At 36.2% G+C, this 23,142-nt stretch overlaps 1 protein-coding gene across 3 annotated transcripts; it reads right to left on the bottom strand.

Moving 5' to 3' along the window:
* Positions 1 to 1,263: 1,263 nt before the first annotated feature.
* Positions 1,264 to 21,341, bottom strand: LOC117401462 (integrin beta-6). Of its 3 annotated transcripts, XM_034002200.3 has the most exons (17): positions 21,324 to 21,341; positions 20,827 to 20,869; positions 14,299 to 14,377; positions 13,476 to 13,555; positions 11,515 to 11,722; positions 10,809 to 11,055; positions 9,950 to 10,115; positions 9,491 to 9,652; positions 8,791 to 8,886; positions 8,018 to 8,107; positions 7,084 to 7,218; positions 6,205 to 6,622; positions 5,437 to 5,659; positions 4,342 to 4,439; positions 2,586 to 2,705; positions 2,083 to 2,249; positions 1,264 to 1,973 (listed from the first exon to the last, which is right to left on the bottom strand). In XM_034002200.3, exons 2-17 carry the CDS (start codon positions 20,827 to 20,829, stop codon positions 1,872 to 1,874), a joined length of 2,394 nt encoding a protein of 797 aa, XP_033858091.2. In that variant the 5' UTR covers positions 20,830 to 20,869; positions 21,324 to 21,341; the 3' UTR covers positions 1,264 to 1,871. The 3 variants fall into 3 exon arrangements, with proteins under 3 accessions (XP_033858091.2, XP_033858101.2, XP_033858081.2); XM_034002210.3 differs by lacking the exons at positions 20,827 to 20,869; positions 21,324 to 21,341 and adding an exon at positions 14,525 to 20,820; XM_034002190.3 differs by lacking the exons at positions 20,827 to 20,869; positions 21,324 to 21,341 and having other exon boundaries at positions 14,299 to 20,820.
* Between the last annotated feature and the right edge of the window lie 1,801 nt (positions 21,342 to 23,142).

Raw genomic sequence — 23,142 nt, 5'->3', positions numbered from 1 at the left:
TGATTCTTTAATGATTTTTGACCATTCTTCAACGCAAAATTGTTTCAGTTCATTCAAATTCCGAGGACTTCTCTTGTGCACAGCCTTCTTCAACTCATACCGAAGACTCTCAATCGGATTTAGATCGGGCCTTTGACTAGGCCATTCCAGAACCTTGATTTTATTCTTCTTTAACCATTCTGAAGCAGATTTTGATGTGTGCTTTGGATCGTTGTTGTGCTGGAATGTCCACTTGTGCTTTAAACCAAGTTTTGTAGCAGAGGGTTTCAGATGATTGGCCAATATCTTTTGGTATGCTATGGAATCCATTTTACCATGTATTGGAACTAAATTTCCTGTGCCATTAGAGGAAAAACAGCCCCATAGAAGGATATTACCACCTCCATGCTTGACAGTAGGTATGGTGTTCTTTTCTTTGTACGCCTCACCAGCCTCACCACTTTCACCACGACTATCAGTGTGACCAAATTGTTTCATCACTCCACAAAACCTTTGACCAGAACTCATATCCATCATTCAAATGCCATTTGGCAAACTTTAAGCGATTGTCCTTGTGACGTTTTCCTAAGAGTGGCTTTTTCCTTGGCCTGCGACCATTGAGATCTTCACCATGCAATACTCAACCTATGGTTGAAATGGAAACCCCAGTCCCACTTGCAGCCAATTCACTTTGAATATCTTTGGCAGTCAATCTCAGATTGTTATTAACCTTCCTCACAATTCTTCTACTTGTTCTTGGTGAAAGAACCTTCTTTCATTTTCATTGGGGTATGCAAACTTTTGACTACAACTGTATATTAATATTTTTTAAGAACAGAAAAGAAAAATGGAGGTACTACTATAAATAGAAAAAAGTATTCAATAAATCTTAGATATGCAAGGCTCAGATTAATATGATTTTAGAGTCTCCATCAGTATGATCTAAAAGTTAAGATGGTCATAATTGATTTATACAGAAGGCACAGAATTCAGAGAAATAATGTTTGTTTTTTTCTAATGTTTTTACAGGTTTCATTTTTGACACCGGTAATTTTGGTTCAAATCAGTTTGAAAAAGGTGCTTCAGTTGCAGTTTATATTAATTGTAAAAAGCATTTACAGACATATGTTTTAAGTCTGGATTTAAGAATGAATGGACTGTTGTAGGCAGAGAATTAAAATGACACTTGTACAGAGCATTACAATTGCAATCATGAACATGCACTTATTATCAGTGCATCATTTTAAGAAGTGTTGAAACAAACAAAAGAAAAAAAAACAACACTTAAAAAAACAACAGGCTTTATTAAGACATTTTAATTTCTAAATAAACCAAAACGTGTATAACCATTTACAGTCTAAAACAAACAATTTCAACCCAGTCAAGGCACAGCCTTAACAACACACATATTTACAATATTTTCTTTCAATTTAACACCCATAATTATTTTAGAGAACTTATGTTAAAATTGTGTCTACACAATGGTGCTCATATGAATGTGAACCTAATAAGTTTGCATATATAGTAATTAGAATGACATTTCCATCCAGTTTTCAGTCTTAAAGTTTGTATCAGTAGTAAAAACAAAACAAATTCTTGTGTTATTTCAAAGCAGCAAATTGAAGTGCATTCAATTTAAATTAGAGTTTAAACACAACTGTAGGCTATTCTCCTCTTGAACGTGAAATGTCCCTGAAAGGTATGGAACATTTTATTGGTTTGAAATAACAGGATCAATTATATATTTCCAGTGTACAACAAAGTCTCTAGTATCATTCCATCATTCCACACCAACATATACAAATACCAAAACAGGTAGTAAAACATGTAAAACCAGTGCACTCTGCCGTTTTGTTTTACATTTCGTAGTGTACAGTACTGTGTGCAATCTGTCAGTAGTGCTCTGAAGAAATGTCCACTTTTTGTTTTCCAGTATTTCTGTATGTCACATTTTTAAAGGTAGTAGTAGAACTCCTGAACAGTGGATTTGTCCCCTGTAACCAAAGGAATGTAATCAGAGACACTGAATCAGTGCATGTTCTAATGAAAAGTGAAGAAGAGAAAAGCAGGCGTTCATTATATGGTTGCACGTTATATACTTACCGTTTGCCATTTAGCATTTGCTCGTTCCGCTTCAAATTTAGCCACTTCTTTGTGGTCATGAACAGACACATATAGTTTCCAAATGATGAGCAGGATGATCCCAATGGTAAGAACAGACATGGAAACACCCAAAATTATCAGAGGAATATTTGGAGGTTTAGGACAGTCTGTAGCAAGAAAAAAAAGAAACGTAATTGAAATAAAATAATTGTTATTGTAGATTCACTTTAAGCTTGAATATGTTGATTAAAACCTCCTACTGCTGCAAGTAGAAGCAGAAGCATGCTATTTTGTTCCCAGTACACAGCAAGCAGGTTACTAGGATGGAGAAAGTGTCCCTATAGCTAATATAATGCATTCTAATGAAAGTCTACTTTCCTATAAAACAGACGCACATGATGCTAAACGTATGCATATAAACCAAGAAGGTAGCAAGATGCTTGATCTATCTTCTATAACAAAACAAAAAAATAACAAAAAAACAAGGGTACAAATAAACTCACCTGCTTCTTTAAGGTTGTAAACATAAGTCAGTCTGTACTCATCAGCTGACATGTGGAATGAAATAATGCATTCATTATCACTTTGTAAGGTGCACAGAATTGATCTGTTGTCTTTAAAATCTGTAAATACATATTTGAAAGAAAATACTGTAATGCTATATATATATATATATATATATATACACACACACACACACACACACACACACACACAGAATCTTATAATATTGCAACGGTAAAGGTAAGTTTCAACCATTGATGCAAAAGCCCAAATAGTGTATTACTGTATTATAGCACTGAATGCTACAACCTGGGCTTAAAATCATCTTTTCAACAGTGCTTGGATACAGGAAAGTAAGAAGGTACAGTTCTTTTAATACAGCATTGATTTCCATGTCAATGGCTGGCGAGCTTGAAGTTCTCCTTTGTATCTCACATTAGTAGCCCCTAGTTCTATGGTCAATCAGCTCTATCCATCAGATGCACCTATTAACTTGCATTAGTGTGAATGAACTCATAATAATTACTATTAGGGCTTTATGACCAGTACTAGATGTCTCACAATAGACCTGTCTGTATGACAAGGTAAATAATATGTTCTCTATTGTATATAGATAATCTTCCACAGATTTCATTTAGATAGCCAAGTGACAATCAGTATGTTTACATGACAAAGCGTTTTGAAAACTGAATAGGAAACTGATTTTCTTAAAACGTCACTTTTTTGTGTTTACATGATTGACGATATAAAATCTAATTAGAATTCAACTGTATACATGGATTTAAGTTTTCGGAAAACGCAGGATATTTTCGCATGCAAAGTACTGTAGTAGCCTATGTACGATTTGAACAGACCGGACATTTCTGAGATAGAAAGGAGACCAATCCAATATAGTGCTTTATCGAAGTGTCAGGTCTTAAATTGAAAGATTACTATCCTATACCTCTATTCAGATTCCCCACAATGTGCAGTCAGTCTTTCCAACAGCTCATCCTGTTCTATATTACCAGTTTCTTTTGTAGACATTATTTTAAATTATCACATCATTTTAAAGCTGGAAAACATTTGCTGCTTCAGTATGGACTATTAGTAAATACATACAGACTTTAACAAATGTATTACTTTATCCCTAACTAGACAAATGGATGCATGCAGACTGACTACAGATTCTTATTATTTTCTCTGTTTTCTAAAACCATGTGCAGGAATGAAGGTAAAAGTTTGCACATGTGCCGTACGCTATCGGAATACGTTTTCCGAAAAGTGTGTTTACATGACATACATTTTGTTAGTTTTCGGAATTTAATCGGAAATTTCTAGGTGCTGTTTTCCGAAAACTGACTTTCGGAATATTCCGATACATTTTCCGAAAACTGTGTTTACATGACTTTTGATATTGGAATTAGTTTTCGGAAAACTTAGTTTTCTGAAAAATATCGGAATTCTTATGCTCATGTAAACACACTGATTGATCAAAGAATGTGCAGTTTGACTTTCCAAATCTTTCCAAATTACTTTTGCTTATTAGGATTTACATAAGGAAACATGTAAGAAAAACTAGTAAATATTGTTTAAATTATTATCCAAATGATCTAGTGCTAGTTCTGAAACAAAAATATAATTTTTCACAATTTACAAAAAAAGAATGGTTCTCATTTTGCACTGGAGAAAAAAAAAATCCTTGACCTTTGTTAAATATCACACTATGTACTTGTTTTTCTGAAAGATATGTTTTGAGCAGTAAGGTTTGCTTACCTTCTGTAACAATGACTGTGGTATGGATGGCTTTACATTTTTCATAGCATTCTTCTGGTGACTGTTCTTTTGCATATAGGTGGCACTCAACACAGCTTCTGATAAAATAATACAACAGCACATCAGCCATTGTCAGACAAGTTCTAAACAGTGTACGTTTCAAGTGTATTTTTGTTCCATAGAGAAGTAAGTCAACAAAAGTTCCTGAACTGGTTTTGGAAATATAGACCGTAATATGAGCTGTGTGTGTCGCCCAATGGGTTTTCTTTGGAAACTGGTATTCACTCTTTACTTACAGAACTTGACAAGTGTCAGACACTGCCCAAGGCAAAGGGATTCATTCAGAAGCATGAGGAATGATATGAGTAACTCATACAGGTGAAATAAAATCTGTTGTTTGTCATGTGGTTTCATGTTTCCTGTCTATTAAAATGCCGGTGGATCAGTTAATTATTGTCTGCAAGGAAAAATGGCTATGTGACCATTAACATTAAAATGGATTGCACTGAAAATAAATAAACACAGATTGAGATTACCAAATCATTTTAGTTAAATAACATGAACAATATTGACACAAGCAAAAAATATTTTATAAGTGTACTCTCATTACTCTGAACATCAGTAGCAGTCTGAACTGACATATAATCCAGACCACGCTACCATAACAAATTACATGCTGATAGATGTTGAATTTTCCCACAGGTGAAGATAGATAAATATTACTGCAAACAGATACATGTATAGTACAGTTCAGGTTATCATTTGAAAGAAATGCCTTAGAGCATATTAAAAACTACAAAGACAGAACAAATACAGATTTATCTGTATTTTTTCAAAATCCTTAGATCTGATTTGGATTCAATATAAATTGGGAATGTATAAAAAACAAATATGAGAAAAAGAATGTTTTAGTAGGGTACAGATTACAATCCAGACACATCACTAATCTAAACAGGGTCTGTTCCCAACTGGTTCAGACTAGCTACAGGCTAATGTATTAAAAAAAGCAGTATGATACAAGATTATTCATGGTCTATATACAGTATACGTAACAGCTCTATTGTTTTATAAAACTAAATGACATCAGCAAGTTACCTTTTGGAACTGCAGGCATCTCCACAGGTGGGGCATCGCTCACAATTACTGCCCGAGGCTCCGGGGTTCGTGCAAACACATTTACCACAAACACACTCTCCCCTTCCATTACAGAGTACTCCATCATCTGAAACACAGGCGTCTGTACTTGTGGTGCAGTTACAGTATTCACCAATCCAGCCACTGTGACACACGCATTCCCCACAGTCACAATTCCCATGACCTGCACAGAGACAAATATGAACTGGAATATTAGGTAGAACTTCAGATTACAGGGCACACACAAACATATACTTACAGTGTAATGACTGCAACTACTAATGGTTCATGTCCCTACATGGTACAGTAACTACAGTTATAAGTGCATTATTCCATTCAATGGAAATGACCTGTGTCACTTGCTTACTATGAAATTACATCAGATAACAAGGTACAGCAGTTACCATGTAAGAGTGAAAAATGTCCTTTATTATTCATTACCTTTAATCTAGTGCAATTGCATATTATATTGGTCAAGGACTTTTAATAGCACAAAAAGAACACAATGTTCAGTACAATACTTTACATATATTGTTAACAACACTTTTTTATGTTAAGTCTTACTGATACTTTCCAGATTCTCCGTACCAAGGATATATACAGTGAACTGTAACTAGCAAGTACATCTTTAGGCCAATAGTAGAGAAGCCATTTCCATTTTTCAATATTTTTAAGCCAAACAAAATGCTATAACCATAGGCTTATTATTTGTTCCTCAAATTGACATACCTGCACAAAGAAGTCCTCTGTACCTCACACAGGAAAAGTCATCACACTCACAATATGCGCCGTAAATGCGGCCAAAACTGGAAGGGTGGCAAACACACTGTCCACAGTAGCACTCTCCTTGCCCATTACATGATTCTCCCTCCAGATTTTCTTTGCAGTGGCTAGTTTGTATGTTCTCTTCAGTGCACTCACAGTGTGGGCCCATGTGGCCGGGGTTGCACACACACATGCCACATTGGAAAGTGCCCTTCCCGGCGCTGCACCTGGAGCTGTTCAGCTCTGCTTCATGGTGACAGACACAGCTACACATCGCTTCGATCTCAACCTCCAGCACATCTTGGAATCCCACTGGTTTAATTGTAAAGTGCTTGGGCTTCTTCAAGCAATCTGTTAATTCCACTGTAACATTGAATGAAACCTACAAAGAAAAACATTTTACCCTATGATATTGCTTTTCAAGATAGCGGTTACAACACAAATAGCAAGTGCCATTTAACAAATGTGTAGGTTCAGTTTAATGCAGTGTTTTATTTTAAATGGAAACAACATTTTCATTAAAAAAATTGATTTGCAACAACATACAGTATAAAATGTAGTAAAATAAATGTTATAAACCTGACTGAATTTTGGAAATGATAGCAATCTCATTGTTAATTCTCTAGAAATGTACAGGGAATTTCCTGAGGAACTATTAACAATTCAGGGTTTACAGCCCTAGGCTTTGCTTCGGGCCACAAACTCTTCCAGCTGGTCATTAATTCCCTGGATCTTTATTGTTATGGCTTAAATAATACGGTACATTGCAACTTGTATAAATCCGAATGGTCTTGCATTGCTGTTGTACGGTATGTGCTTAGACTGTTTGTAATTATTACTGACCGTATGTCCGACCTGAAGATGAGAACATTTTTTCTGTCCTGGAAGAACTGTGCCGTCTTGACAAATCGCTGTAAAGGAAATTTGCAGGTCTTCAGTGTCACCTTCCACTTCCAGCTCTATTTCTGAGCGTAATTCCTTCAAAAAAGAGAGCACAGCCAACTCATACAAAATCCAAAACCGTGTCTAGGGCTTCCTGCTGGTTGAGGGTTTTAGTATTAGGTACTAGTACTAGTATTTTTAATGAAGTATATCATCTACAGTATGATATGCAAATGTAATTTGCCCTAAACTACAGTACATGCACAGGCTGAATTATAGTCTACTTATCTGCTGAATCAGCCCTGTACAGTTATTCTAAAGCAACAGGAAAGAATATAGCAGAACCCAGTTTCTCTGTATAGCGAATGAGTGGAATGATAAGACGGCAGCAGTGTGGGGGTTTAAACTGCCATCTTAGCTTAATCTTCCACTTCAGCTTCATGTCTCTAGTCGAAATCACTGGGTAACAAACACCTGAGACTTCAAACAAGAAGCATGTAGAGGCCTGTCACCCGTCGACTGTGAATCAGACTGGAGGAGGGAGTGGAACTGCGGCTCAGGCAATATAAACAACCACACAGCTAGGTTCCTTTTTAATATTCTTCATTCAAAATGGCTACTGTTTGTTATTTCTTACATGGGGTTATAAAGCCTTCCTATCTTTCTAGGATGGTAAAAACTGCAAATAAATAATGAGGGGTCTTTAAAATTGGGTCTTTGTTAGTTCTGTAACAGGACCCATAATATTTTGTAGCGAGAACGTCCCCATGTTGAAGGGTTATCAGCAGTTACCTTTGTGGAGGCTTAAAAAAAAAAAAAAAAAAAAAAAAAATTCAATGTAAGAACAATCCAGCAGCCTCACCCCCACACCCCCACACACACCTATATTTCTTACTTTGTATGCAGTCATGATCAGTTGCAGAATGTTTCTAGAGTCAGACTGAAGTATTCCAACTGTGGCTCCGGGGATCAGCTTAGCATAATTCTACAAGATAACATCATACAAAATGAACGTAAGCCCCAAAAGTCCTGCTTAAATATGTACAGTTGTGTGCGTTACTTATTGTTCATGTCTATGGATGAAGCTTATTCTGCCCAGGCCATATTTTCAGATTTAAATAAGCTTATTATTAATATCTCTAAAAGCTATATATTAAGGCTATGTTACCACAAACATTTTAACCTACTTATCCTCTCTTCTGTAAATGTAAATTAACATGAATTAACTTGCTTTCCTGGTACCTGTAAATTGTGTAATTTAGGAGTGTGTGTTATTTTGTATAGCCAAGAAAGCTCAGTGAGATGTTAATATATATTAGCTGTTCCATCATAAATGGCACATAATGGTACATAATAAATTAAGGTAATCCATTAGCTGTATTAAACTCTGTGCATTTGCTTACTTGGGTTCATTGGCAAAGACATAAAGTATTAATAAAATATGAGTTACAGAAATAAGAGAAATTAGAGAAAGCATTTAAATAAACATCACATGTTGTCATTACTATTGCATTTTACTGATGGTTAGTACAGTAAATCCACGTTGATATAGAGGTAAGATGACAGGTCTCAATTGTTAAAAGATCGCTACTTTTAATAAGTTTGATCAATTAAAATTATTTCAAATCTTCATAGATTTTTCATGTTAGTATATAAAGATCATCTCACCTCATAGTTGTTTCTCTGATCCTCAGTCACAGCGAAAATGAGAAGAATATTATTTTCCACAAGCTTATCTATTAGTTGTCCAAGTGTTGGATACTCCTAGAAAGTTTTAAAATACCATATCTGTCATGTAATTAACCATTGTTTGGATCAACATTTTTTTTTTTTTTACCTCTATTCAAATATAGATTATTTGCTATGCAGGGTGAATAAGATACATGAAAAGGTTTTGTATTTTTCTGTTTCTTTCAAACAATTCAAACACTTTGTTAAACATTTTGTATGGATACATTTTCTTTTGTTTTTAAAAGTGTTCCTGTTACACTCATGCTTCCCCTCATTTAAATCTACTTCCCACTATCACTAAGTGAGCCAAATATGCATGCTTCTTTCAACATGCAGCAGGAAGCTCTGGCATAGCTCAGAAATTTAAAAAATGAATCATTTTGTTAAACCCAAACCATGTTGTAAGAAAACACACACCACGAACGTGCTGTATTTGGGTTGATAATTAAAATAATAAAATATATTAAAATATATATTTTTAAATGCCTCCACGGCTAAGATTCATAAATTCCATTATTGGCTGTATTATTCTTTTATAAAATAAGTTTATCTGTAATGGGACTTTGGGAAAACCCCACGTCAAAAATAAGTTCTAGGCCAAGCAGTAGCTTTATTAGAAAGAGGAGTATCCCATTACCAGGACTGTTGATTTGGAATATTCATTGTTGCTGTCCAGATGGCATTGTCCGTCATTAGGGATGACTATTCCTGACATTTTGCTATCCATTCCAAAGTGGGAGTCAGCGTCACTTACAAACACCAAGAGATGCATTGAATCATTCCTCCAGCCAATCTTATCCTGAAAGTAGTTTTTTTGTTCTGTTGAATGTATTGGATTTTTCAATGATTTAGTAGAAAGGTTTATTTAAAAAAAATAAACCTTTCTACTCATAAAGAGCTTTATAATAAACATTTTGCACCGTCCACATATGTCAAAATATTTACATAAACATTACAAGTATAATGCTTCCATACAAAGAATACTACCCATTCTTTGTTATGATATATTCAGAATTGAGGAGGGTATATTTTAATACTCTAAGTCAAATGAAAGGATGTGCCACTAAGTGCAAACAGATATCATTAGGTTATTTACCCCACAGACAGCTGCTTGCATGATAGCATCAAAACCACATTCTGGAATGTCAATATTAGCTGAAACTTGTTGATCTGTAATGATTTCATTGAATCTCTCAGCACTGTCAGTTAGAGGAAGAACATGTTTGTATCCAAAAGTTGGCAAGCAAAACTGGTCAACATCCCTGGAAAAAAAAAGTGTCATTACCATCCTCTTTATCTTTTTTTTTTCCCCAGCAAGTTTTATCCATATTGATTTCAACAGTGATAAAATGTGATTACCTGGTTATTGGAACACTCAGTAAGACCCATATAACCTCAACACATTTTTGTATTACTCTTTTATCTTTCAAATAATACTCTTCATTGTGATTTAGAGCAGTTTTACCACTGTCTTTAGAAAGGGCACATGTTATTTTGCACATTATCCCCAAGGCTAACAACAGCGTGGAAGGTAATCTAAACAACCAGAATTTGTTTTGCACAAAACATTAGGAATGTCTCCAGCATTCTAATCAAATTTTTTAGATTGTGCATAAGTAATCTAAGACCCACAAAAACAGTGCTATTGCCATGCAACCCAGCTTACAATAAGGAATTGTGTCCTCCAGCTCTGGAGGATAAAAAAGGAGTCAAAACATTCTGATTATGATGCAGTTACCTTGGAAAAATAGATAAAATGGCAACCAATGTCTCTTTTTTGGGAGATGTATTTAAATATAGATAAGTTATTGCTGTAAACTCTGTAAATATGCACCAATGCAAAGACAATACAATTTTAAAAACTGCTGTCTGGACATGCCATAGGCTTGTTCAATTGGTACAAGATGTTTTCCGCTAAGCTGTGATACCAGTACTTGAATAAGAATAACACTTACTTGCATGGGTTCTTTAATTCTTCTGGAGTTTTTCTTATAAATGGTAATACTGGTTTCTCAACAAATGATCCAAATCCTAGGCGGAACTTGCTGGTAAGCTTTGCCATTTCCTTGGAGAGTGTAGTACCCAGTTCCTTAATCGTTTCAAGGTCGTCAACCATAGATGCTGACAGATCCATCAGGTAGTAGACATCAACAGGGTAATCTTCAGCTTGCTGAACATCAACTTGGAATGTGACCTCATTAGCTGCCAAGAAATGTAGAAAGTTTGTTTTTGTTGATAAGCCAATATCTTCTTACCGCTTTGGGTTTTGTTCAGTGATACTGGAACCTTCCCTGACAAACAATACGTCCCTGGCATATTTTTGAAAAAAAATGCAACATTATACAATATTCCAGTGTAAAAGAACTTGATTTGACCTTCATTTGACACATGGATTCTAAAATGAATCCTGTTCATGCACTCTTTTTGCAATCTTTATGGGTTGTTTGGGTCAATCATATATACAAAATGAAAGGTTGTATGAATGTATTATGCATCTACAGAATGCAGACTTGGGATGCAGACACCAAGTAACACTCTGCAGGGTTTTATTTAATAATGTTGTTCAAAAAGATTGTTTTCAACATATATATATATATATTATTTTTCATTTTTTTAAAAATTATATTTATATATATTTAATAATGTTGTTCAATGTTGTACCTGGTCGTAGTTTTAGAGTCATTTTTTGAGGAGCTATTTGTGTAACATTCCTGTTGTTTTTCTGCCCTCCTCCACCTCCCAAAGATTCGTTTTTCTGAATCACAACCTTGGTGATGGGAAATTCAATTAAATCCTCTGGACATCCTTTCATCAGAAGATTGGTTAGATTGTCACATCTTTTACTGTTAGATAACGAGTCTGTGAAATTCTAGGAGATAGCAAAGCAAACAAACAAAAAATAAATCTTCACTGAATACTCTTTTAAATACAGTAACACAATATTTTGCACAGTTTTCCGTTACCTCTGAGTTATAACAATTATTCTGGAATGTGATGTCTGCAAAATATTTGTCAAATGGATACAAACTGATACAATAATAATAATAATAATAATAATAATAATAATAATAATAATAATAATAATAATAATAATAATAACAATACTTTTAAAATAAATACACTTCACTGCTGTGCAAATAAAATGTTAGGTTACAGATGTAACCCTGGTTTTCTGAACGAGAGAGTGACGTCCTCGGAGTGACGTCCTTAGTCCCACCTGCCGAGGGATTAAATAGTCACTCTGTGGAGATCACTTTCTCTTTTGCATCGAACCAGCAAATGTAAGTGATGCTAACATTCCCTTTCAATTCGAAGACGACCAACAACCAATACTTTTGGAAAAGTATACCAAAGCCATCGCGAGGGAGCATGAGCAGAGACAGCAGACGAGGGACGTCTTGCTACCGCCAAACTAATGTTTGTGGTGTGAGCGTGCAACCTCAAGGACCCTTGTGCCTAATGAAGGCATAGACAGATCTACCACATTAAGTCGGTAGAACGTGGTGAATGTATGTGGAGTAGCCCAGCTAGCTGCAGTACAAATATCAATTACTGAAGCTCCTCTAAAGAGGGCCGATGATGTAGCCACTACTCTTGTAGAGTGTGCGGCCACCCGCCCAGGTGGGGGTATCCTTAGAGTCTACTCGACAGTGGGGCAAGGTAGAACCAGACCCAGTGGAGGAAACACACGTTTTTTTTTGTTTGTTTTTTTTAACTGCAAAGGCAGTGGAGAAAACACACACTCACACACACAGCAGAAGCTAAAGGGGAAGGGTTTTTTTTTTTTTTGGGCCACCCGCTGAGCCAATCCACCGGAGTCGACTCAAGAGTGGGATTGGCACAGCCGGGTCCCGGTGGAGGAATCACGCGTCTCTCTTTTCTCTCTCTTTTTTGCTGCAACTAGCAAAGGAAGAAAAACACAAAACAGTAACGCTGCAAGGTTAGGAAGGCAGACTACAATCGCAAGGCGATGTAGGCTGTTGAAAAGAAAAGATTAACGGGAGCGCAGTCGCGCAGCGTTTGTAGCTCAGTCTTTGGAAGTCGAGTTTCTGATTCCGGGGAAATAAATAAAATTGCAGGGGAACTCCAAAAAAACTAGAGTGAGAGCTCTTTCACACAGACTCAATCATGCAACTGGACCGTACCGTCCTGAGTGAGAAGCAAAAGAGAACGTGATCGCCGCGGATTGACTACTTAATCCCTGGTTAGGTGGGACCAAGGACGTCACTCCCCCGAGGGGCCTATAGGGAGCTCTGACATAAGATGGTCAGTAAATACCTGACCTGTGGCAGGCATATCCCAAAAGTATTGGTTGTTGGTCGTCTTCAAATTGAAAGGGAACCAATAATTTATGATTTACACTGCTTCATTAGTAATTATAAATGCTAATACTGAATGGTCAATGTTAGTGCTGGGGCTACGATTAGAGTATAAAAATGACCATGATGTAAAACGGGCTCACCCTATATTTACACCACTCACTCGATGTATATATGGACCATTACCTTATTAAATACTGCACCTAGTAGTAGTGTAAATAATGCGTCACTTTTAATCCATTTATATTCACAGCAGTGTTGTAACATAACCGATTTGTTTCACAGAGAGCTCTATAAAGTTACCTCTTGCGAACACCAAGCGCACTGTGGTCCAAGCTGCAAACAGTCATCACATGTCATTGCGCTCTCAATAGAACATGTTCCTATGGTTAAAACCAGAAATGGTTATCGCGGTTCACGTTCTCACGAACCTAATGATGTTTCACACGCCATAGCCTCATGACCAGTTAGCTTTATATCTGAAAGATTTTTTTTTTTTACCCCAAAACACTAACAATTGCAACACGGTAAAATACTTTTTTTTTATTGTTCTGTGTGGTAACAAGATGCAGACTAATTGCTAAAAAATGTTATTTATTACAAACGCTCACATTGTTTGCTCTTTATTGTCCAATCACATCAGCACAAAACAGAAAATAAACATATGTATTTGGTGCCGTACAGGTGTGTACAGATTTCCAATATGAATTAAATACTGTTTTGAGTTGCGCTGTGGGCTATTTATTGTACAATGATTTCAATCAATATTTGAATTAAAATGTGTACAATTTTGTTCTGTTTTACTGGAAAATATATGTTGAAAGTATGTTTCCCTCCCGCAATGACTGAATCAAATAATTTCTACCAAGGTACATAATTCGTCTTTAACGTATCATACATTTATGACCAAGATATTTATATAAAATAACCTCTTTCCACATCGGGGTACTATATAGATAAGCCCCTAATGTTTTCAGGTGGTAATGTATGACAACTGACAATAGCGTTACTGGTACTGTAATCTGAGGTATGTGGATTTATAAAACTTTAGAAGTGGTCTAAGAATCTAAAACGATTGTTTGACTTGATTAACGCTACTTAAGCTATAGGTTACTTGTACACTTACCTTCCACAAAGTCGTGTCTGAACAGAAAGAGAATAACGCTGAGCAGTGTAATCCCCATTAGTCTCCACGGTTGTTTCGGCTGCATAGACAACAAGTTAATTGTTATACAACATTAACACGTTGCTTTTCATTTTCGCCACGAGTTTGACTCGTTTACAAAAGTTTAAATGAATAAGGACAGTATCGAATTGCAACCTGAAGCTGACGCATAAAATGCATGCCTTACCTGTATAGGTGAAACTGGCTCTGTGAAGGCTGAGACATTCTTACGTGCCTAACCCTTTTTTTAACCCACTTCCTTGTTTCTCTACAGGTAAGGGCATAAAAAAAAGTGTGGAAATTTATGCATGCGCTGAGATCATAAACGGTCGCTCCAAATAAGTGGACTACGCAGTTACACGTTAAATCTGTTGTTTGTTTTAGGTACCTTAACCCCCAAAAGTATGAATGGTTTCCAATCTAGTATAATCAAACTATGTACGTTAGTAGTGTTCTATTAATGTATTGTTTTTTTATTATTATTATTTATTTCTTAGCAGACGCCCTTATCCAGGGCGACTTACAATTTTATTATTTATTTATTTATTATTTTTTTCTACATACAATTACCCATTTATACAGTTGGGTTTTTACTGGAGCAATCTAAGTAAAGTACCTTGCTCAAGGGTACAGCAGCAGTGTCCCTTACCAGGGATTGAACCCACGACCCTCCGGTCAAGAGTCCAGAGCCCTAACCACTACTCCACACTGCTGCCCTTTTATGTTTCTACCTGTCCATTATTGGAACACAGCATGTTACACTGCTTACCATTATCTTAACATGTCGATATTTACTGTAGGCTTCCTTAATGTGACCTAATTATAATGCTTTACATTTTTATATATCTTTAAGAAGACAGATATGGGAAACTAGACTGATCACGACATCAAATAGCATGAGGTGTGTAGACAGGTTACTTTTTTTTTAAATTAATTAAAAAACGTTCCTTCATGGTTTTAAGATTGTGTACCTTTTAAATAACAATACATGCAAAACAAAGGAGCATTATTATCTAGTATGAATTCTTTAAAAGAGTTTAGCTCACAAAATAAAACTAATTTTCCTTTCAGCAAAAAAAAAGAAAGCTTTGAGAATATGTCTAATTATGGGAATTTGATATTACTTTCAGAATTCAAAAATTATTTTGTGATATAGACCTAACATTTGGTATCAGCATTACACAGTTCTGTAAATAAGTGCAACTCTTAAAGGTAACCCATTTCATAACATTCGTGTCTTCTATATTTGCACATGTAAGTACTACATAAGCTATATTGGCAGCACGGTTCTGTTGTGTCTAGAGTGAGCTTTATTTACATTATTCAATACTTTGGAGATTTTGGAGTGAAATGAAATTAAAACTGTTTATTGTTTTACTCTTAACTGGTCATTATATGCATAATCAAATATAGCCGTGTTTTATATGAAATTACGGCTTAACTGAAATGTTGAGTTTGCATATGGAAAAGCAGGTTCTACATGTTTATATGGATCACTGACATACTGTAGCTGGAGGGCAGTTTTTTTTTTACTTATTACCTGTGTTTCCTTAGTAGCTTGGTCACCTAGGGATGACAAGTAGAAATGCCCAGTGCAGGAGAGTTCGAAATCAAGCAGGTTTTGGAACATCTCTGCCCCTTTCACAACCTTGGCACCCCCCTGCCAAGGGACTTGAAGTGCAATTCCAGCTGTATATGTAGATGGATACTGTATATGTAATGTGCATTTTATTTGTTCTACTTTCTTTTGTTTTTATTGTAAAGACCAGAAAGACCACCAACACCCCCTCAGAAATAAAAAGAGACTTGTTCTGGAGAGAAATTCAACAGATAAATAAATACGACCCTAGAAAAGCCAGAGAAGAGTAACTGGCATAACCTTTGTAACCTGAAAGAAATGGTAGAGAGGGGTCTATATCGCCAAACAATATATGTCCACTACAGTTAACAAGTTTAAGTCAATCTCATTGTTCAACACCATCAAGCTCCTACAGTATATATTGACAACACAACCCAGTGTAGAACACTTCCGTTCCATTCCAGGCAGGAGAAGCCACGTAGAGTATGATGCCCGATTCCAACAGGCTTCTGTGGCAGTGTAAAGTATATGAAGGTCAAAGAAAATCAAAGTCATTATAGGACTGACAGGCAATACAGCTGCCTTACAGAGAGGGGAGACCATAGTGTCACATTATTGTATCTTGCAATTCTAAGACAGCAGGCAGCAGAATAGCCGAATGCTGACTTTCAGAAGTTTATCATGCTCAGTTGTGTGGTCACCTTTATGATGAATATCTGTGATGTTAATCTGCATGGCAGGAACACGTGATTGCTTCCAGCATCTTTTAAGTGGATCATCAAGGAGCTGGTGAACGTCAGCTAGCTCGTCAACAATCTAAGTTCTCCAAGGAGTGTCTACAAACAGCCACTCAGGCTATGTAGGGGAGAATTCTGTTTGTTAATATTTAACATAGTTGAAGAAAGTAGCAACTCTATTACTTGAAGTGTTCGTTCTCTGAGGTGTGTCCATGTTTTTTAATTATTAACTCAAAACAAAGAAGGTGGGTCGTCTGGTTTAGCCACGTTATAAAAGGGAAAACAAAATGACTACATATTCATAATGACTATATTATGGAAGATACAACAAGAATTCAGAATATATGCTGAAGTTATTTAGAATGATTGGATCTCATTGTACCTTATACACAGTACATATTTAAACTTTATTATTATTATTATTTTTATTATTATTATTATTATTATTTTTTTTTTTTTACATAAAAGCAGGTCTGACTATTGTAATGTTGCTTAAAACAGTAACTTTTTTTCTTATTATTTTTATTATCTGTGGTGACACATTTAGGTAAAGCATAAATACCATGAATCCTCATGATCCGGACACCTACAGTGACTGCAGAATACACTGAAATAATACCTTTGTAACTAAATGAGAAAAACAATACATATGGGGGCTGATGTAAGGATACGTGCAAAGTAATTTGCGGCTGCAAAACACCCATATTGCGGCCAAAATCTGCGTTTTGCTTGTGCAAACTGCGTTTAGCTGCTATAAAGTTTAGTTGCCATAAAGGCACTGTAGTGGCCACTAAAAATGCGGCATATGTAAAGAATGGTTTTCACCTGCCGTTTTGCACCTGCTATCAAATTAACACTTTTCCATCATTAATCCATTTAAATTATATTGAAATATATTCAAATGAAGAAAAGAGCATGGAATTGGGCGGGAATGTGGAATACTAAGCAGGTGCAAACATTATAATGAGTATTTTGCCTTGCACTTGGACAATTGCTGACCCTCCAAAAACTTTGTATGTCCTCTTACAAGGTGCAAACCATTGTAGAAGCAAGTAATTAAGGGCTGTATAAAAGCACACACCTTCAGAGACCTGTCATTGGCCTCAGGATGGCTGCTGTGGTACACTTCCTGATGCGACAACGCTTGACTCTTGTTGAGGACAGGCAGGAAAAGCTTCGGAAGAGAAGGGGAAGATTGAGAAGACCCCGCATATTCAAACCCAGGGTCACTTTGTTGCTGGAGGATGCGGTGGTAAGGTGTTATCGTCTCACTCCACAGGCCACCCTAGACCTAATAGCTGAATTTCGCCTTTTCATCACCTGTCTGTCCTCCTGGTAACACAGACAGCATTGACTTTCTCCACTATAGAGGACCATGTGGCCTCTTTGGCAGCATAACTGATGTTGGCTGAGGCTTTTCCAAATAACTAAATTTCATGCTGACATGTTTCACCCGTGACAAACCTCAAAAAACATTTATTTTCTGTGCCCCAAGAGGACTTTGCTGCCCTTATTCCGACATTTTCTGTTTTGTTTTGTTTGATTTTTGTGCTCCTCAAATCTAATACAGCACATACTGCTCTCTGTACTACTAACTCCCCTCACCTGTGGGCTGTAAGTGCTACTGCTAAATAGCCCGATGCACAGGTAGCGCTCATTGCAACCCTCAAATTGCAGCTCATTATTTGTGTGTGTTGAGTAATTTGCATTGCTCTTAACCTTACATAGGCTGCAGTGCAAAATACTTGTCTGGCCGCAATGCAATTTGAATTTTGCAGCGGCAATTGTTTGCACGACACCTATCCTTACATCAGCCCCATGATGTAAAAGTTTTATCTCCTGGGAGGAAGGTCATCTGGGGCTCGCTGGTATCATTGGAAATCAGCGACCCCTGCTAGTCACAGACAGAAACCTCCCAGACTGGACCCTTGCCTTCAGGATTCAAAAGCTTGGTAACATCAGTTGCTTATGGGTGAAAAGAGGGGATTTGCTTATAAAGGGGAATAGAGGTTGCGCATTGATGTTTAGTACTCCTAATTGGTAACTGGGTTGCAGCGGTGAGACAAAATCCACATTGTGCATACCAAATTAAGCAGTAACATTTTGAGAAAAAATTTGTAAAAAAGTAAAGTCATTATCTCAGGTATTTTAAACAGTGGCCATGCGAAGAAAAAAAAAGTTCTTAGTAAGCAAGAGTATTAACCTGTTCATCAAAATCAGAATTGACTGGAGTATATGATAGGCAGAACAGCTGTGCAGTCTGCAAGTCCTGCTCTGAATCCCCAGCACACCACTGCAGTGCCAGTGACCTCACCAGACCAGGCCATGCTTGTGCAGAGTTGAATGTGAATGAAAGGATTTCGCTCACAAGCACCAACCCCTTCTGAAAAAATACCTCTAACTGTAGCTCATCCCAAGCTTTTATCTGAAACAGCCTGTCATACGTGTTCCTACTTCAGTATTAAGTGTTTAAGAAAAAAAGAAAATCACAGAGGTGTCCGTGATCACAGGGTTTGAGGTTTGTGACTAACTCTTCCAACTAACTGTAGATCTCAGTGCTAGAATTTGTACCTGCAGACTCAGTGACTTAAAGCCAACACCTATAATTTGTATACCTGTGTGTTACAATTAGACAAGTATCATGGTTCGAAGTAGCTTGCACTTTATAACCTTGTGTGATGAAAGGATACATGGCATACTTGGAAATGATGGCCCTGAGGCTGGGTTTGCCTGTGCCTTCCCAGTACAAACATTTCAATATGCAAGAGGCTGTGGGCAATGTCACCAATACATACAATCAGGGAAATATAACATAGATCTGGGCAAAGGCTTCCAGGGGGGTGATAAGCCACTATCAGATAAGTAAGTTCAGTGAAGCAAACACATGCAACTCAAATAATTTGAAAGCAACCATTTACAGTATTTCATGCCCAGACAAGGGTAAACTATGTATTATAAGAAACCCAATAGTGTCATCAGGAGAATTAGACCCATTCATTTGGTAGACTGTTAGAAATCCCCACCATTTCACCAGCTAATATAATCCACCCTCAGTATGGTGCCCACTTTGTCTCACGAGTTGGAATCTGTTTTGCAATCATATTAAACCACCTTCATTAAAGTTTGTCCTGCTTTAACACTGAACAAAGCTATTAGTTTAGAACATTTTGTAATTCAAGACAGGCTCCCTCATTTAATTACTTTTTTGTTTAACTATTTAAAGACCAGGCATTTTGCCTGCTGTTAGCATTCAGTTTTACAAGTATATCAGCAGCTTCTTTTGGTCACAGACTATGAGTCGGTATTAAAGTCAGTAGAGAATTAGGCTTGTGGTGAGTAACATGATTGCTTTAACAGCTTGGTTATTGCCCTGTGTAAGTATTTTTGAAATAAAAGAATAACAAATGGACCCAATCTGTCCTGAAAAGGGTTCTATTGGATAACAAAAAAACAGTAGCCTTTTCACACCCAACACCTCCAAACTAGCAAACTGATGAATTTATAAGTACACTCTACTGTATGGAACCAGTACTGACAAAAGGTTATTAAAGAACTGTTTTTTGTGACAAATACATGTTCACGAAATATATGAAGTTATGTTAATAGGACCCACAATTTTATACAGTGTGAAAAGTACTGTTTTATATGGGTTTGTTTGTCTTTTTTCCCCCCAAAGTTAAAAGACTGATAACATTACAGTTGTTTAGTTTCTCTAGAGCATGGACAGTTGCAGTGCAGGCACAGTCTTTATCCTTTCCTCACCACCAAATTGTAGGCAGAACCATCTGTTGCATTGGATTCTATTCTTACTCCACACCCACTGTCGATTTTACTACCATCAAACTGTGTGCCAAATAGCGATTTGTAACTGAGTCTGTTCCACACTGCAATGAAAGCATAGGAACTGTACCAAAAGAGACTAAAAGGCAGAAATAAACCCAATTTAAACTAAACTGGAGTTAAATTCAATGTACATATATCAATGAAATGAAAGCAAGAAATTGACAGCTCATATATAAAAAGCATGAGCACAAACTTGTATTTTTCATAGAATGATGTACTTCATGAGAACGATTCACCAGAACAAACAACTATACACACTCTGTTCAAACAATACACTGTGATTCCATGACTCCTTATGACGGTTTTAAAGGTTCAAATCATTCAACTTACCATTAGCAGTTTCCTTTGATAGCATACTGAATGAACCAAACAACTTCAGTCATCAAGAGAGAAAAAAAAAAAGAAACAAGAAAATAAGTATGAACTTCACAGCTCCCCTTTAACCAAGTAACATTAACCCAACACAACGTACTGTATTATGAAGACCCTGGCTTGATTTTTGTGCTTCATTTATGCCAGTGTGCATTTGAGTAATGAATGATAGTAGCAACTGGTCGACCGATATAAAAATACCCAGTGCGCATTAGCTGCGAGATAATAGGTTAAATTTAGATTGATGGGCAAATGTGCCACTATTCAAGGATGACACATGGAAAAAATATGCCAATGTATCATTTTATACTGAAACCAGTCAAGAGGAGGTCTGTGTTGAGTTGCTGACTTGATTTCGCGTTACAGCAAACATTCCGAGAACAGATAATTACCATTTCTATTAACTCGTTTATTTATGTTTAATTGTATCACGTACCCCAAGAAGAAATACTTACTGTGGTTGATTAAAACAGTATGCAGTGTTTTCTTTCAGCGTCCCTAAATGGAAAATGCCAAGGTGTCCTGATTAGAATGAAGTGGTGCAGATTTGCTACAATGAGGTGAATTTATTATTTTTTCCACCTTCTTTTTTTTTACAGATAAAATCACACAAAAATCATGAACCTTATACAGTCAGGTTGACTTCATTTAGCAGTTCACAATACAACCCAATGATCCTCACTTCCTTGCCCACAATATCCCCATACAGAATACTGTACATAAATGTTCAGCTGTTGTAGAGCAGCAGGAAGGTATGGCAAAGTTCAGTCCCACAGAATGGTCCTCATTATAGCAATTCATGTTTACTGCATAGGATTTCAACTTTGGATTGTTTTTGTTGTTTGTTTTGTTACAAAAACTGATTAACAGCATTACAAGCACATATTCCCATGTGTGACTTGTGTGGGATGCATCAACCATGCTGTTCCACTGGCTTGACAGAAGAAAACAGCAGGTTTATCATCGACAATTCTTTTCTTTGCAGAAAACAATATAGTGGCATTGTAGCACCTAATGATCCCAGGTAATGTACATTTGTTATCGTACTTGTTAAGATGCTGTATCGGTACTAGAGGAAATCGTTCGGATTCCCCAGCTTGTTAAAGAAAACAGTATCAGTTAATCCATGTTCCTGGTTTGCTGTGGCATCTGTTAGTACAAGATTCACTTGCTAGAAAGTCTGTGAATTAGCAAACATATTAACTCTTTGAATTCTGTTAGATTTCTTCTGAAACTCAATATAACACTGTATATAGATGCAGAGCTGTTCTTTTAAGGGTAGTGGAGGGAATTAAAGGACGTTTTTTTTGCCAGAATAGCCTTCAGTTTTCAGAAGAAATATTAATGATATTAGTTTTGGCGTTTGATTTGATGTTTTTTGATAATATAACAAAAAAAGCAATATGTAGAAGGTACCATGTAATATTAAAATGAGTATGTGTTTAATTCATATTTTATATTCTGAACTCAGTGAGCTACAATTAATAACTTGAAGTACCCTAATGCAAAAACATTTTATTGCTGTAGAATGGTATAAATTCATGCCTGTACATTAATCATTAATTATATATATATAAAAAAATAAAAATTAAACACATTTGAAGTGATGTAAGCAGAAACAGGCAGAGCAACACTGGGGTGTTATCGTTAAATGTATGTATAAAGAGCAGAATACATATTTTACGAAAATGACTGTAAACACTATTTAAATGTGCTAGGGATACTCATATATGTAAAAATGTAAGTAGTCTAGGAATAGTCTGTTCTGTCATGTTGCCCTTTCTGCAGTTCAAGTTAAAATACAACTGAAAGAATAGCATGGAAAATTATTAGTCACATTGGAAAAAAAAAAGTTGAGTCATTTCAACGTGCATTTCCTAGTTAAATACATTCATACAAAAAAAATCATAGCAAGAGAGCATCTAAAAACATAAGTGGTTTCACAGTGCCCTCTGGTGGTAAAACATTGGAATCCGATGTCAGGGTGTGCATGCTATCCATTAATGTCATAGGCTGGCAAAGCCTGGAGATTACTTCTATAAACTTACCAAAAATCAAAACAAACAAACAAACAAACAAACATTTGTTAAACACCTTGTCACTTCACACTATTGCCCATAGTGGCCCATACACTTTGCTGTGTTTTAGATGACATATCCCAATATTTCTCAAGCTCTTACATGACATCACACTGCTGAACTCCAGTAGGACTGATCTGGTAATATTAATAAATATTCTGTATAACCATTTTAAAGAAAGACATGTGCTAAATAT

This window comes from Acipenser ruthenus, chromosome 10 (assembly GCF_902713425.1).
Source record: "Acipenser ruthenus chromosome 10, fAciRut3.2 maternal haplotype, whole genome shotgun sequence".
Classification (NCBI taxonomy): domain Eukaryota; kingdom Metazoa; phylum Chordata; class Actinopteri; order Acipenseriformes; family Acipenseridae; genus Acipenser; species Acipenser ruthenus.
This window is presented reverse-complemented; position numbering and strand designations above follow the sequence as displayed.

Bases quoted from the DNA above. Each gene is read 5' to 3' on its own strand.
- LOC117401462 (XM_034002190.3), bottom strand. From the start codon at position 14,383: ATGCAGCCGAAACAACCGTGGAGACTAATGGGGATTACACTGCTCAGC. The intron at 2,706-4,341 runs GTAAGCAAACCT...ATGTATTTACAG, and splicing joins CACAGTCATTGTTACAGAAG to ATTTTAAAGACAACAGATCA. The intron at 2,250-2,585 runs GTGAGTTTATTT...TTCTTGCTACAG, and splicing joins TTACAACCTTAAAGAAGCAG to ACTGTCCTAAACCTCCAAAT.